Source organism: Sorex araneus, chromosome 5, assembly GCF_027595985.1.
Source record: "Sorex araneus isolate mSorAra2 chromosome 5, mSorAra2.pri, whole genome shotgun sequence".
Taxonomy (NCBI): Eukaryota; Metazoa; Chordata; class Mammalia; order Eulipotyphla; family Soricidae; genus Sorex; species Sorex araneus.
This window is the reverse complement of record NC_073306.1, coordinates 144,879,779-144,895,765: the sequence shown is the minus strand read 5'-3', so window position 1 is coordinate 144,895,765 and position 15,987 is coordinate 144,879,779. Positions and strand designations below refer to the sequence as shown.

Below are 15,987 nucleotides of genomic sequence, written 5' to 3'. Positions count from 1 at the left end.
AGGCCTCCGCAGGCAGGCCTGGGAGTCCGGCACCCCCATGCCTCGGCTCTCCTGCTGTGTGCTGAGCAATGTGACACACGGGTCTCTGGGCAACCCTGGGGACAGACAAGGCTGAGGGGGCCCGGCTGACTGCTCCTCAGGGCCACGGAGCCTGCCTGAGGGGGCCTGTGTGAGCCCCACAAAGAAGCCAGCTCTGGGCAGAGACCCCACAGCCACCCTCTTTGGCCCAGGCGGCCACAGCTGGGCCCCTTCTCAGAGTGGTGGGGGCCACCAGCAGGGGAGGCCTGTGGCTTCACGGACTCGACTCGGGAGGCCACGGAGCCCAGACGGGCCGAGGGACACCCAGGAGCTGTGCGGGGCGCACGGGGAAGGCACATCTCAGGACGACCGAAACCCAGGTCGGCTCTACACTAGCCGGGCGCTTGGTGGCACTGCAAACTAGGGATCATTCTAGAACCGTGGGGATGGGGTGCGGTACCTGGGAGTTGGGCCCGAGAGACGCCCTCCCCACGGAAGAGGTGTTAGTGAGAGACTGGGAGCAGGGCGGGCCGCAGGCGGGCCGCTTGTAATGGTTACAGGGCAGTTTGTCAGGAGGTGACCTAGCAGCCTTTCTGTCAGCAGGTGGGTAGCGTGCAAAGATTTTCGGAGACGGCAAGTTATCGTACAGGCCTGCGTTATCATAAAGCACCTCTTCTCCCGGGCCTCTGCCTCGCGCAGCAGCAAAGCCGTCGTCCGGGTCCCACTGCAACACACACAGCCGGGGGGGTTAGTGCCGCGGCCGCAGAAGCAGAGCAGTTAGCAGTTCCGTGCGCTGGCCCCAGTGCCCAGGCATGCACAGTACCACACACACACACACACACACACACACACACACACACGCACGCACACGCACGCGCACACACGCAAACACACACACAGGCACATAGACACACACACAGGCACATAGACACACACACAGGCACATATGCACACGCACACGTGCAGACACACGGACTCGCACAACATACAGATCTGCACACACACGCGCAGAGACACACATGCAGAGACCCTCGGGAGCTGGAAGCCAGACTCAGCTGCAAGTGCTCGCGGCCTCAGAGCCGCAGGCCCCTGGCTGTGGCCATGTCCCCACCCACACTCAGTGGCTTCGCCGGCAGGGGTGACAATCCACACCCTAGTTCCATGCTCGGTGCACCTGTAGAACATGCTGGAACCAAACCGTTAAGAGACACGTGGAGTTGCAGCAGGAAACAGGCCCTGGGCGCGTCCCAGCCCCACGAGCACCACCCAGGGGGCATCTTTTAAGAGGAAAGGCCGGGCAAGACGCTGTGCAGGCCCCCGGTGCCCCTGCCACTGCCCACAGCCCCGTGCAGGGGCCACGTGCCGCCGCAACCCTCAGGCTGTCCTTTCTGTCCCCGGCCCCTGAGCCAGGCAGAGGCCCAGGCCAGCCGCCAGTCCCCGTGTCTATGTTTATGGTGCAGGGACCCACCTTCCACTTATCTCAAGGAACGGAAGCTGTGGGGGCCAGTGGCGGCATAATGACCAGCTGCCTGGGGCTTGTCCTGGCCATTAGACCGTCTAGACTTGACCCGCCTGTCCTAAAATACCCACGAGGAAGGCACACGGACAGCGGAAATGCCAGGGAAGCTTCTGGATTTGGGGGAGGAACGTGTCACTCTCAGTGATGCCCCTTCGGGCATGAGGGGTACCAGCGTGAGGAGGGGTCTGGAAGCCTGGCCGTCAGGAGGGAATGGGCCACAGGGACACGGGAACTGCCTGACACCCGGGAGCATGGGAGCGAAGCCCAGGCCCCCAGCTGCCAGCGAACACCCGGAGACCCCCTCCCCCCAACACAGTCACTGCCGGTGGAGCACAGCCAGGAAGGGAGCGTGGCAGGACAGGGCTGAGGACGGGTACTGGTCAGCAGCCCTGGACACTCGTGTCCACGGAGGAGGGAGGAGGCCTGCAGAGTCCAGAGGCCGCTTCCCAGCATGGGGGACCAGCCACGCAGATGTCTGCAGGCCTCACAGGCAGAGGTAGGGGGTGCCGGGAAGGGCACCGAGGCTGGGGCGAAGGGACAGTGGATGAGACCCGGCCCGGGGGAGGGAAACCAGGTTCCACCCAAGCGCCTACAGGCCCCACGGAGCCCCCGCGGCAGAGCTGGGAGGGCTGGGCCAGGGGTCCGCAGGGAGCCCCGGGGAAGTGAGTGCTGAGGTCAGCTGTGCCCGCTGCAGCCGACCCGGCCAGGACCTGACCCCTGGGTCACAAACGCTTGTCCTCGATCCAGTGCCGTCCCCTAGCCCCCCGGTGTGGGGGTGGTCAGGATACTGGGCTCTAATCTGGGGTCCAGGGAAGCTCGGTCCCCTGGGGGTGCCATGTGGTGCCCGGGACACGGTGTCCTCCCCACAGGCACGGCCCAGTGTCGGCTGCTGAGCCAGCACTGAGGGGGCCTCCGCCGGGCACGGGGGAGCGAGGGGCTGCAGCACTGCGCTGGGTCGTCACTTCCTGGCCCCCTGTAAGTCAGGGACGCCCAGGTCGGCCCCAGGAGAGACGACAGGACAGGACGGCATCAGGCACGCGCAGTCTAGCACCTAGGGTGGGGGTGCACCTTCCGGAATGTTCCCTCTCCTGCCCTGCAGGCTGGCGGGCTACAGGGGCACTCACCGTGCCATTCACGCAGGGGACATCGTCGTAGTGCAGCCCAGAGCCGCTGGGGTGGGCATAGCCGTTGGAGGAGCCACTCAGGTAGGGGTTGGCGGACAGGCCACGCCTGTTCATGAAGCTGGAAGGAGGGACACGTCACAAGCCGGAAAGCACAGGTCAGGCTGTCTCTGACCAGCGCGGGGCTACGGAGGCCGGGGTGCTGGCAGAAGCAGGGCGTCCCACCGGAGGACGCAGACAGGAAGCCCCGCCCTGCCGAGAGGTGATGCGTGAGCACCCGGGTGGCGGGGGGGCTGCCCCAAGGTCGCCCCCCTGCCTGGGCCCTGTGGGGTCCAAGCGAGGCTGCCATCCCCCTGCCCAGTGGCCTCTTCCCACCCCCTGGGCACTACAGAGCCCCTCAGCAGCCGCACCCCGAGGAGGGGGAGCCACGGGCCCACAGCCACGGGCTCTCCGGGGGCCAGACACGCAGCCTTTCCCGGGAGAGCGGCGTCAGCCGCCGGTGCCAGCTGGAGACGCCAGGGCGGTGCTGAGAGACCCCGAGGCTGGGGGTGTCTGCTAGCTTCCAACCCGCCCACTCACAGCCACTCCCCACCAGCAAGCGCGTGGGCTGTTGGCCGAGCTCACGAGCAGGTTTGCCGCGTTCCCAGAAAGCCTCAGGACCGCGGGGCGGGCGCCGTGCCAGCCCCTACAGGGCCCTGCGGACGAGCAGGACAGCGGCGCGCGGCTGTGGCGCAGTGGACAAAGCGGGGGCTTGTCAGCTGGGGGAGGTCACCGCACGCTGCATGAGGCCGACCCACGCCATCCGCTCAGGGCTCCGTGGGAGCCACGTGTGCTGCTTCCCGGGGGCCACAGCACCCCAGGACCTCTGCACCCCCTGCCGGGAAGCCTGCGAGCCCCTTCACACCTGTGATGGGCACGGGGGAAGGCGGCGGCTCGTGCAAAGCCAACGTCAATGCAAACACCTGTATCATCTTCCTCCCTCAGGCTGTCCCCAGCGTGGTAGAGGGATCTGGGGTCTCCGCCCCCCCTCCCCCGCACAGCACGCCGGCCTCTGCCAGGCTGAGTGGCACAGCAGGCTCCAATCAGCAAGCGGCGAGAGAGCCTGGCTCTGGCCAGCACCTCACCTCTGCTTTCTGCCCGGGAGGTTGCGGTACCCAGACAGGCACCTCCGGTCACAAAGCAGGACCACGGGGTTGGGGTCTGGTGGCTGCTGGTGGCCGAGTTAACAGTGACAGCCCAGAGCACTTGCCTGTGAGGTCTCCCCTGCTGCTTCCAGAAGAGCTGGGTGGCCTCTACCCAGAACACGGGGAGCAGGGAGCACACCAGTCCCTGGAAACCCCTGAACCCAGGCGAGTCTTGGCCTTACTCCGGAAGGAGGACGCCCCGGCTGTGCTACTGGCGTCTACCGCTCCCGGGATCTACCGCGTTTGAAAGAAACCGCAGGGGAGCTCGTCAGCCTGCCTGCCTCCTTGCCTCCTTTCCTCCTTCCTTCTCTCCTTCCTTCCCTCCCTTCCTTTCCTTCTCTCTCTCCCTCATTCCTCCCTTCTTTCCTCCATACTGTTTTTGGGGCAGACCCAGCGATGTTAGGGGTTACTGCTGGCTCTGTACTCAGTCTTTAGTCCTGGAGGTGCTTGGGGGCCCATATGAAAAACTCGGGATCGAACCCGGGTTGCCGTGTGCAAGGCAAACGCCCTACCTGGTACACTATCCATCCTTCCCTCCCTCCTCAGCTGTGCTTAGGAATCACTCCTGGCAGTGTCTGAGGGACCCTATGCAGTGACGGGGTGGAACCAGGGTCTTCTGCACGGTACCATCTCTCCAGCCCCAGGTGGACATTTCTTCACTCACTAACCACAACAGGACTCAGCACCAGATGATCTCTGGGCAGTCAGGGGTGCCCAGCACTACTGGCAGGCCACATTATGTAACACGTGTGTGTGTGCGTGTGTGTGTGTGTGCGTGTGTGTGTGTGTGTGTGTGTGTGTGTGCCCGAGCGCGCGTGTGCTGGGGGGTGCACACTGGTGGCATTCAGGGCTTACTCCAGACTGCACTCAGGGAGCACTCCTTGAGGAGTTCGGGGAACTAGGTATGATGCTGGGGATCGAATCTGGGTCAGCCACATTCAAGGCAAGCGTCCCCCCTAACCACTACACCACACTCCGGTCCCTCTTTATAACATAATTCTTGTGCTAATTATTTCTAGAATCGTGCCTTATACAGGGACTTTTTGTCATCCCTCTTCCAAAGGGAAACGTACAAATATTTGACAACGAACTCTTGGTCTGACTTTCGTTGACAAAACCAGGCCCAAGTTGCTTATCCCACTCCCAGCAAAATATTCCCAGAAGTTGAAAGCTGCGGAAGGCAGAACCCTCCGAGCATCGCCCAGCCCTGCCTGGCCTTACCAGAAGGTCTGCTTGGCTGTCTGGATGACATTCGCAGACAGCTCCACGTCGATGTAGTCGTAGTGCAGGGCCCCAGGGTCGGTGGAAGAGCCTGTCTCGGCCAGCAGAATGCCGATCCACCGGCCCATGTCCTCAGAAGAGGCAGCCTGGCCACGGGGAGAAGGAGACAGTTAGTTAGCAGGGAGAAGTTCAGGTCCACCACTAGCGACTGCAGAGCGCAGGAAGACTGACAGGAAAAGAAAAAGAAGCCACAGCCCCTGGCAACAGCAAGTGGGAAGAGAAGAGAAACAGCGTAGTGAGGAAGGCAAGCACCTCACCACCAGCTGAGATGCGGCCACGCCACTCAGTCCCCGCAGAGCCTGTCACCACTCCGTGAAAGAATCTCACCCCATAGAACCTCCACACACTCCCTGAGAGAATGTTTCCCACACAGAGAAACTCCTAGACTCCCGGAGAGAACGTTCCCCTATCCATAGAACCCTCCACACACTCTGAGAGAAGGTTCTACAGAGAACCTTCCACACACCGTCTGAGAGAATATTCCCCATGCACACAGAACCTTCCACAATCCCTGAGAGAATGTTCCTCACACACATAGAACCTTCCACACACTCCCTGAGAAAATGATCTACACAGAGCCTTCCACACACTCCCAGAGAATGTTCCCTACACACAGAACCTTCCACACACTCCCTGAGAGATGGCCAAACGCCATGTTGAGGAGGAAGAGAGCAAAAACACCAGGAAGCGGATGGAGCCCCAGACCTTGAGGGATCATATTTCACACCTAACTTGCATGTGTGATCTAAATGGTCCCCGTGAGAGCAGATGACTCATCTTGCATGTACATTACTGGGCACTGTGGTCTGCCTGGCAGGCCCACAAACACCCCACACTAAAATCTGCATATATGAAAAGAATCTTTGTTCCAAATGGATGAACTCATAGGGCGTAACCAATCAGGCAGCAGAAACCACGAAGGGGAGGTAACATACTGTACACGGGCCGTGTACATATACCAGGTCACTGTCAAGGCCCTTCTAGTCCTGCTCCCATGCTTTCACACACAGAGTGCAGGCCCACACCACAAACCTCCCGCACACTCCGGGGAGAATGTTCTCCTCCACTGGGATCCTTCCACACGCCGAGACTGCTCTGCTCGATGGAACTTTCCACACTCTTGGAGATGACACCACCCCTGCCCACACCACAGAGCCGCCCCCACGCCCAGTGAAAGAATGCAGTCCCACACCACAGGCAGTCCCACTAGTTCACAGAAACTCTTTACAGATGCAGGGGGGGGAGGCCGCAGCAGGATGGAAGCCCCCGGCTGCGGAATTACCCGGCATCTTGCTGAGGCCTCAGCACTGGGTACCGTGTGTACGGACCGTCATTTCCTGCAGCCATGGCAACGCACTTACGCTGCACTACCTGGGAATGAACCCCACCCATCCATCAAAGTTTCGAAAATCTACTCAGAGAATGTGCCAAAGTCCGACGTGGTTGCTTGCTAATGTTTAGGGGACATGGGCACAGGGGGTATCAGGCTCTTGTGCGAGGCCCACAAGTCTGTCATTCGAAGTCAGAGTCCCAGACCCATGTGACACCACCTTGCCTGGCCACCGACCTGGCTCGCGTCCACGGCACAACCCTGCTGGGGCAAAGGCCGTGTGTGCCCATCTGCACACACACAACGGACACGCACACCTACGCTGTTCAGCTCTCGGGCAGTTTCCCCACTGACGACCCACATGTGCACCAAGGAGCTTCCCACACGGCCCTGACCAACAGGGCCCGAGAGGAAGGGTCGGGCAGCCAGAGCCCGAGGCGGAGCTGGCACGGAAACCTCGGCTGGCTGTGGCGCTCCTGGCGCAGCCCAGCTCTCGGGGCACCTCTGAACCCCGGGCTCCGCGGAAGGCGGCCTCAGGTGCCACCCAGAAGTCATTTGTCCAAAACGGGTCCTGTTCCCCTCGGCCCCCACCGCTCCCCGGCCCCGCCCGCAGGTCCCGCCCGCCCCACTGACCTCCAGCACTGCCACCTCCTGGCCGTTGCGCAGCAGCCGGAAGGTGAGGGGGTGTTTGGAGTCCAGGCCCGGGATCACCTCGCAGCCCCGCAGCGGGATGGACGCCAGGTGGGTCTTGAGGTCGGTACGGTCCTTGTGCAGGAACAGCTGCTTGTCCCGGACACGACACCAGCGCTCCCGCCAGCGGTTACTGGTCAGCACGTTGAGGTAGCCTGTGGGGACGGCGGCCACGTGAGCCCCGGTGGGGCACAGGGGTCGGGGGGCTCCTGGGGGTCACCCCAAAAGTGCTGGGCTTAGTGCAAGAGCTGCTTGCGGGAAGGGAGCGTGTAGAATGCAGAACCGGGGCACATGTCCACACACATGTGGAACCCACTTGGCATGTGGAGTAACCTCTCACACAGGCACAGAGAATGCAACTCACACACATGGTACACACCTCCACGGCACATGGAACATGCCTCACACACAGTACATAGAACACACCTCAACAGTACATAAAACACAGCTCACATGGCATGTAAACACTTCACATGGCACGTAAACACCTCACTCGGCACATGGAACATGTATCACACACACAGCACATGGGGCACATGCCTCACACCCCTGCACGGCTTCTGTTTCAGATCGTGTGTAGTCACGTGCATACGCACAGTGCTCAGGAGCAGCCCCTGCCCGAGGCCATTCCCAGATGCCATGGGAAGCGGCCCCGGCTCCTGTCATGTTTCAAGTCTTATAACGTGGCAGCCACGGCAAGGGGCTCCACAGGCAGAAACACACAGCAGAGCCCCAGAGGCGGGGCTCAAGCCCAGAGCCGGCGCCTTTCCAGGAAGGGCAACTGGGCCTGGAGAGAGATGTGGCATGGCGGGGCCCAGCTGTGGCCTCTGTCACCCCTCCGGTCTGGACCGCGCATTCCCTCTGACCGGTGCTGAGATGCTCTGGGAACAGCGCGTGAGGCTCAGAGCCGGTGCGGGGGCAGCACTGGCAGCCAGCAGGGGACCTGGCTGTCTGTCGGGACCCCGTGCGGCTGGCCGTCCCAGGCACCGTGTGAGGCCGCCCCCAGCCCAGGGCTGTTCTCTGCAGGCCAGACACACACGGGAACTGTTCTCCTTGGCCACAGGCTGATGCCACCAGGCAAGCCGCACAGGAGCCCACAGCAGCCCCTGCCCTGGCACAACCAGGCCTGCAGGGGTGTGGCTGGCGTGGCTGGCAATGCGCTCAGGTGGGGGGAGGCACTGGCGGCAAGTGGCTCCAGGTGGCCAGCAGAGGGCCGGGGGTGCCTGAGACTCAGCGCCCCCCCGCCCACCCAGTGACACCTGGCCTGCACTGAGAACAGGCCGACCCTCGCACCTGTTCTTCCTCTTCCTCTCTGGTTGGGCTCCCAGGGTGGCCGGGGCTGGCTGGCTCTGCAGCCGGGCCCACTCCCAGCGCTGCCTGAAGGGCCCCGTGTGCTGCTAGGGACCAGGCCCGGGCCAGACACGTGCCAGGCGAGAGCCCCAGCGGCCGTGCTGTCTCTCTGGCCCGGCACCAGGTTCTCTGCCCTGCCTGGAGCGCTGAGCAGCCCCAGGGTGCCAGAGCGGTGGACCCGCACTTGCTGGGGCCCGTGGTGGGGTGTGAATCCCGCCAAGCGCCTGGGGACCAGCAAGGGGAGGAAGTGTGTAGGTGGGGGCCTGACGGGGTCACCCAACAGGGACAGCTCGGCCTCAAAATTCCCATCTTCTGGGTGGGGCTCCGGTGGATGCAGGGAAGGTCAGGCCAAGGGGAAGGAGCCACGCTGCTCTCGCCAACCACCAGGTGGCGCCAGGACCCCCTGCCCCCACCCCACCCCCGCGGAGCCTCTGCCAGGGGCAGGAGCAGAGCCCTGTGGTTGTGGATTCTGACGCTGGTTCTGGGTCCTGCCTTTGTTTGGTTCTGGGTCCTGCTTGCCTTTGGTTCTGGGTCCTGTGCTCCACCCCTGCCAGCCGGCTTTCTCGCTGCACACTATCAGTTGAGGGGTGTAAGATGATTTCTGCAGCAATTCTAAGGAAAGAACTGGGGGGCTGATGGTCCGGGGCTCCCCTGGGAGGGTGGGCCCCGGGAGCTCTGCTCTCAGCACTGGCAGTGCCGCCATGGTGGCCAGCGTCCCTGCACGTGTCCTTCAGGAAGGGCAGCAGAAGGCTGCCCGACAGGACAGGCGAGTGTCGTGTGAGGGGACCCTGCCCAGCGGGGCAGCTCTGGGCTGGAATCCGCTCCGCGGAAGGCCCTGGGAGAGGGGGTGTGGGGGGGCACCCTGGTCCTGCACACGCAGCCCCAGATCACGTGTCCAGGGGCCTGACAGCCACACAGGCACACTGTCAATGTCCTGGGGCATGGGGGGAAGGGAGGAGAGAAGTGGGGTACCTCAGGTTCCGAGTCAGGCATTCTGGTCACGACACAGGACACCCCGGGTGCTGCCTCCAAGAGCCACTGCCCAAGGCCAGGAACAAAACGGGGGAATGACAGCACAGCGGGGAGGGTGCGCGCCAGGGCCGGCCCGAGTGCAGAGCCAGGAGTCAGCTCTGAGCACCACTGCGGTGGCCCAAAGAGCCAGAGCAAGGTGCGTGTGTGTGGGGGGGGGGGATGCGGGCGCGTCCCTCCCTCCCAGGCACCTGCGCTTCCAGACTGAGCCTTGGAGTTTCAGAAAAGCAAAATGGCCTCACGGGGAAGGTCCGAGTGTGACCTGTCACGGTGAGGGTCAGGGCCTGTGCCCGCCCGCATGCTGCCCTCCCGGCGGGACGCCTGTCTGCTGGGCACAGCAGCCTTACCGCAGGTGGGCACGTCCTCCTCGGCGGAGGACGTCTGCTCGTCTGTCCACGGCTTCTTCTTCCCCAGCCCCATGATCTTGGTGATCTTCTTCCCGGCCACCTTCGATGCTGTCCCCTTGGCCTCGGACTTGGAGCTCTTCTTCCTCTTGACTGTCGCGAGGTGAGGACAGACAGGCAGGCGTCAGCAAGCGCGGCCGGCCAAGGCAGCCAACAGCCCTCTCCCGAGTCTGCCCACGGAGCTGGGTGGGCACTGGGCAGTCGGGGAGGGAAGCGCTGGGCATGGCAGGAGCACACAGGTGCCTGCACACACACACACGTATGTGCATGCTTGCCCATTACCACTCACATACATGTGAACATAAGCACACATGGTATCAGTGTATGCATATACGTACCAGACACATGTGCAACGGCACACACATGTGCACACACACAGATGCACACCCGGGCTCACACACAGGAGGTCAGAGGGACTGAGGTGAGAAGAGGGAGTGGCCAGAGGCCTCTCAGAGGGCGGGGGGGGGCAGGTGGCACAGTGCGGAGACAAGGCACAGGATGGTCGGGCTGAGCAACAGGCACAGGAGCCAAGTTGGCTCTCAGCGTTTTCTGCCCCACCCCCGACATCACAGACGCCACACTCGGCTCCAGGGCGAAGTGGGCTGGACGGTGGCTGCCCAGGTTGAACTGCAGCTGGGCGAGCAGGTGGTGCCTCCCAGGAGCCGCACAGGACGGGCCCAGGCGGCGCCAGTCCCCGCGGTACTCGGCCGTGAGTGCTGGGAAGCAGGCAGGGAGCCTGGCAAAGCCTCTCTCGAGGGCACCGTGTGGCCTACCCTTCTGCCAGACCCTAAGTGCCAAGGCTGGGCTGTCTGGGGACGCGGGAAGCAGGGCAGCCCCGGGAGAAGGCTGGGCCCCAGAGAGGAGCTGCTTCCACCAGAATTGCCGCAACCAAGGCTGAGGCTGGACACGGCCCCCACTTGTCCCTGCCCGTCACTGCCAGGGCCCAGCCTGACCGGAAAGCCCCGGGGCCCCCCCAGGCCACTCGAGAAGAGCCCGTCAAACCAGGGTAACCAGTGGGATGCTTCACAGCGTGACCCTGGGTGTGGTGTGACTCCCTGACCTTCCGGGGTGCCCCTCCCCTCTGGAATGTTTTTCCTCCTCCTCCTTCCCTGGGGGTGGGGGACACCCAGCTGTGCTCGGACTACTCCTGCTCTGTTCTCTGGGTCACTCCTGGTGTGCCTGGGGGACCACGTGGTGCAGAGACCCAACAGGTGGGCTACGTGCAGGACAAAAGCCGGCACGCCCCTCGGCAGGATCCTCCCCGGCACTCGGGACCTCTGTCCCAGGTTCCTGGGTCAAGAGCAGCAGGGCCCTCAGCCCACCCCCACCCCAGCCCAGAACCTGAGAAAACCCGTGTATGGGGGTCTCTGTCCACGAAGCCTCTGGCCAGTGAGGCTGGATGGGGGTTAGGGACACCTCAGTGCATGTGGGGCGGGATCAGGCGCCTCCTCCTCCTCCAAGAGGCCGGCCCACCTGCTCGGGATGAAGCAGCGCCAGGAAGGACCAGGGGAGCCACATCAGCCGTCACTTAAAAGCAAAGTCACCTCGCCCCTGTCAGCAGCCCACTCTGGAGGGCTGAGGCCAGCACCCCTGCCCGCGGCAGCCTCTCACCTTGCTCCTTCCCGTTGCACAGGGCCAGTCCATTCTCCACCGCGCCCTCCCCGTCTGAGCTGGGCCTCTCGGAGGACAGCTTCTGCGGGGACACAGGGCCCAGGGAGCGTCACTCTCGACCCACCAAGAGGGGCGGCCCCGCCACCATCACTGGAGCTGTCCAAGTATCAGGCCCCGGCAGCCCGGCCTGCAGCCAGACACGGGACCCGGAGCGCGGGCCCCACTGCCCACCACGCCCCCACGCGGGGGGCACTGGGCCACGACGGCCTGGGCAGATGCAGCAGGGCTGGGCTCCAGGCAGTTCTGTGCTTGGATCTGACGGGCGGAAGCTGTGGGTTCGGAGCGGGGCTCTGTCCCTCGAGTGTCCGGGCCAGAGGGGCCGGGCACTGCTGCTCCGGGAGCCCAGAGCTCCGCTCGCCGCCCACCATCCCGCCCACGCCTGGCTCCTCCTCGGGCAGGCAGGACACAGCTACGGGAAGTCAGCTCCCAGGGACCCTGCGCGCTGGCCTGGCTCATGCCAGGGGCTCCAGCCCCCGGGGGCGCACTCTGGCCTCACCTTCTCCAGTTCTGCCTTGTGCACCGGGGAGCTGCACAGGGGAGGCCCCTCGGGGTCCGCGGGCCCGCCACAGCCGCTGTACACCTCCCTGATCACCTGCAGAAGGACAGACAGTGCTGACGGCGACGGGAACCGGAACAGGCTCCTCAGTACCCACTCAGTGCCCAGAGGCCAGCTTCAAGCGTCCAGTCACTGGTCTGTTACCTCACTCACGCATCCCCTCAGCACTCAGGTGCTCCCTCACTCCTCTCTGCTCCATTTCCTCACGCGTTCCCGCATACTCGTACTCACTCCCTCCCTCACTGCCCCACTGCCCCACGCACTCCCTCACCCGCACCTACACAAACCCCCACTGACGTCAGCTCGGAAACCCAGAGGGGCTGCCCTGACCCACTGCTGCTGGAATCCACTCCGCATCCACCCAGAGGGCTCAGACGCAGGAGGCCACTGCGGCCACCGGCCAGGAGGCCTGCAGGGAGAGCCAGAACAGGATTTCGTGGCTGAGGCTGACAGAGCTAGAGTCTGCTGGGGGCGGCGGGGCCACCAGCTAAGGGCCAGAGAGGTCACTGTGAGGAGGGCTGAGGGCAGGGTGCCCCGGCCTGGGGAAGCTGTGCGTCTGGGGACAGGCCGGGAGCTCCAGGCAGGCAGTCAGCTCCGGGGGTCCCTGGGCCTTCGCTGAGACAACAAACCGCCTCTCCTGGTCGCTCATTCTGGGTAACTCAGGGAAGGGACCACCAAGTAAAATGTGGTTGGAGGTCATGTGGGGGAAGGGTGAGGTGGGCGGAATACAGACTAGAGACTGAACACAATGGCCACTCAACACCTCTATTGCAAACCACAACACCTAATCAGAGAGAGAGAACAAAAGGGAATTCCCTGCCATAGTGGCAGGGTGGGGTAGGGGGAGACGGGTCTGGGGAGGGGGGGAGGGATGTTGGGTTTACGGGTGGTGGAGAATGGGCACTGGTGAAGGGATGGGTTATTGAACTTTGTATGGGGGAAGCATGAGCATAAAGATGTATGGATCTGTAACTGTACCCTCACGATGATTCTCTAATTAAAAATAAACTAATAAAAAAAAAAAAACCGCCTCTCATGCCTCAGCCCGCAGGTCGTGGCCCTGCCTCAGCAAAGGCCCGGGAGGAGCAGTGCCCGGCCCACATACAGGTACCGCCTCTGGAGGGGCCGGACAGAGGGTGCCGGGCCCGGGAGGCTGGGGGGCCCGGGAACAACACCCCGAGAGGGAGTGGGAGGAGCAGGGGGACCAGCCCTGGTGAGGCCTCAGAGCAGACCCGCTGCTGGGGCCGGGAGAGACGGGGTGCGGGGGGGGAACCCTTGTGAACAAAGGAAGGGACAGGGGTGCTGGGGGTGCTGGTGGAGACCACTGCAGTGCCACAGTGCCAAGGTAAGAGGCAGATGAGACAGTCGTGCTCTTGGGGCACCCAGCCCCCTAGTAGAAGAGCAGCAGCCCAGAGAGTGACCCATCTGAACACCAGGGGGTGGTGGACAGGCAAAGGGGGCTAGCACTGGGGAGCATATGGCGGGTGGGGAGGGTCCTTTAAAGAATAAGGAGGAAATTCCCTGACCCGAGATCTACTCCTGGGCACTGAGCTGTAGGCCAAGGGCCCCCACTGGGAAGAGGGTCTGCACCTCACATTCCAGCAACCTCATCCTCAGAGCACAGACACAGACCCTGCCCTAAGGTCCAGGACCAGGGAACAGTGAGGAAGCTGGGGTCCATGTAGCCCGTGGAATACTATGCTGCTGTGAAAAGGATGGAGGAGCCATGGAGGCATCTGGGGGAAGCTGGGAGTGACAGGTAGGCAGGAGGGCAGTTACACAGGCTGCTTTCATGCCTGTGGAGCAGAAACAACTAAAGCAAAAGGCACCAACAGACCAAGGCCAGTCCCTGGACTGGGACTCAACCACAGGGGGCAGTGGGGAAGTGGGGTGGGCGGTGGCCCAAAGGGTCTTCCCGAAAGGGTGCAGAGCAGGAGGGGAGGAGCCCCGAGCCCCCACAGTGCTATGCACTGCAGAGCTGGAGAACATCAGGCAGCAAAGGCGTCGCTGGAGTGAGGGGAGACCCTTCAGCTCCAGCCCATCCACGCGTCCTGGGCGGCCCGCAGCCAGGTGAGAGCAGGACGGGAGCTTCGACTTCTGCGGGGTCCCCAGCAGATGGCCCCCAAGGCCCCCAGGGCAGGGACACCACACGCCCTCCCGCTCCCCAAATCAGGTGAGCCCCAGCTCGAGGAGGTACTGTCCCTGTCCAGGGTGCCAGCTGTGCCCCGCTGGGACGGCCCGGCCATCGGAACCCTCCATCTCCGGCCCCACTTCCTCGGAGGAGTTGGCCAATATGCATTTAATGAGAACCGGGCCCAAGACCAGGGTTGCCAAAACCTTCAAAAAACAAATTGCTCTGTGTCCTGCGGTGCTTTTGTTTGCTTTTCACTTAAGCTCTGGCCGCAGTCTCTGCCCAAACTCTCAAGAACACGCCGCCTTTTTCCCGCAGATCCTGACCCTCGTCTTCTAGGCGACCTGCACGGCGCAGTGTCCGCATCTGTACACACCGCACAGAGCACACACTCCAACACACACACACGCAGTAACGTGTGCATACATGTGCACACACATGCACACCTCCAGACACATAAGCATGCATATGCAAAGCACATTGGCACACAAACATGCACACATTGCCCACAGGCAGAGGGCGCCAGTGGGCAAGGCCTTTGGGAAGGCCCTGAGAATGTCACTGCTGAGGACATGTGTCAGCTGGTCAGGGGCCCTGTTGGAGCCCGTTTCAGAGCAGCGTGAGTCTGTCGCACGCTGCAGAGCACACCCTCACGCAGTCCTTGTGGCACGTGTACCGCCCCTGACCCAGGCGCCCCTCACTCCTCCCCCTTCCCGGCGTGGAGCTGGGCCCCGTGGGCGAGCTGCGGCCCCCAGACCCTCACATCCCTCTTGCACCGTGGCCATGAGGGCCCCGCAGGGCCGTCCATGCGGGTACAAGCCCTCAGCAGTTGTGCCCTGCCATAGAGAATGCGATTCCTAATTACGATGCCAGAGTAAATGTGGAAACCCCCACTCCACCCCACCCCACCCCCGAGTTTGAGACCGTAAGCTGTGTCCAGGACAGGAGAGGGAGCGGGAAACCGCGCGGCGGGCAGCGCGCTGGGCTGAGGGGGCCGGCCCAGTCCACACGCCGACGCGGGGAGAGCAGCCCGGCGCCTCGGAGAGGTGCAGAGCCCCACTGGGGCCGCGCTGCCCGGGGGTGCCGGCTGGGGGGCAGCTTCTGGGCATCAACTCCCCTCAGCAGTGGCTCCAGTCGCCCTGCGAGGCGGCCCCCTGAGGGCCGCGAGAGTCAGCGCCGCCCAAGGCTGCAGTGAGAGACGCCAGGGCCGAGGAAGCCAGCCTGGGTGACAGTCACCCCACTCCACCTGTCGCCCAGAAAACACACATAGCCACAAGGCCAACGCCACCCACCACTGCCAAGTGCCCCGCGGAGGGGTTTCGGGAAGAGAGGGAGCCGGGACAGTAGCGGAGGCACGGGGAGAGGCCTCAGGCACCCCACACTGGAAGAACAGGTCAGTCCCACAGGGAAACCAGGAGATGAATAACAGCTGGCACGGCAGGGCCGGAGCATGTGGCCGACCCGGGTTCGATCCCCGGCATCTCATATGGTCCCTGAGCACCACCAGGAGTGACCCCTGAGCACTGCGGGGTGTGGGAGCGCCCTGACCCCCAAAGGCGCGCCTTTGTGGATTGTTTGCGTTTGAGGAGACAAACGGAGGGCAGGGCTTGCTCCCAGCCGGGTGGAGGAGGCTGCCGAGCTCCGAGGCAAGTGGGCACAGCCCCCCGTGCACAGCTCCCTCCTGTCCTGGTCTAATGTCCCCG

At 63.5% G+C, this 15,987-nt stretch overlaps 1 protein-coding gene across 3 annotated transcripts in view; it reads right to left on the bottom strand.

Moving 5' to 3' along the window:
- AFAP1 (actin filament associated protein 1) overlaps positions 1–15,987 on the bottom strand; it is a 46,774-nt gene that overhangs the window by 6,172 nt on the left and 24,615 nt on the right. The window contains exons 7-13 of one of the 3 annotated variants that reach the window (XM_055139722.1): positions 12,094–12,189; positions 11,538–11,619; positions 9,870–10,019; positions 7,087–7,298; positions 5,064–5,209; positions 2,662–2,779; positions 479–742 (exon numbers count right to left, since the gene is read on the bottom strand). In XM_055139722.1, the coding sequence (XP_054995697.1) occupies positions 479–742; positions 2,662–2,779; positions 5,064–5,209; positions 7,087–7,298; positions 9,870–10,019; positions 11,538–11,619; positions 12,094–12,189 (1,068 nt within the window). The remainder of the gene's footprint in view (positions 1–478; positions 743–2,661; positions 2,780–5,063; positions 5,210–7,086; positions 7,299–9,869; positions 10,020–11,537; positions 11,620–12,093; positions 12,190–15,987) is intronic. The other 2 variants (XM_055139723.1, XM_055139725.1) reach the window with 2 other exon arrangements.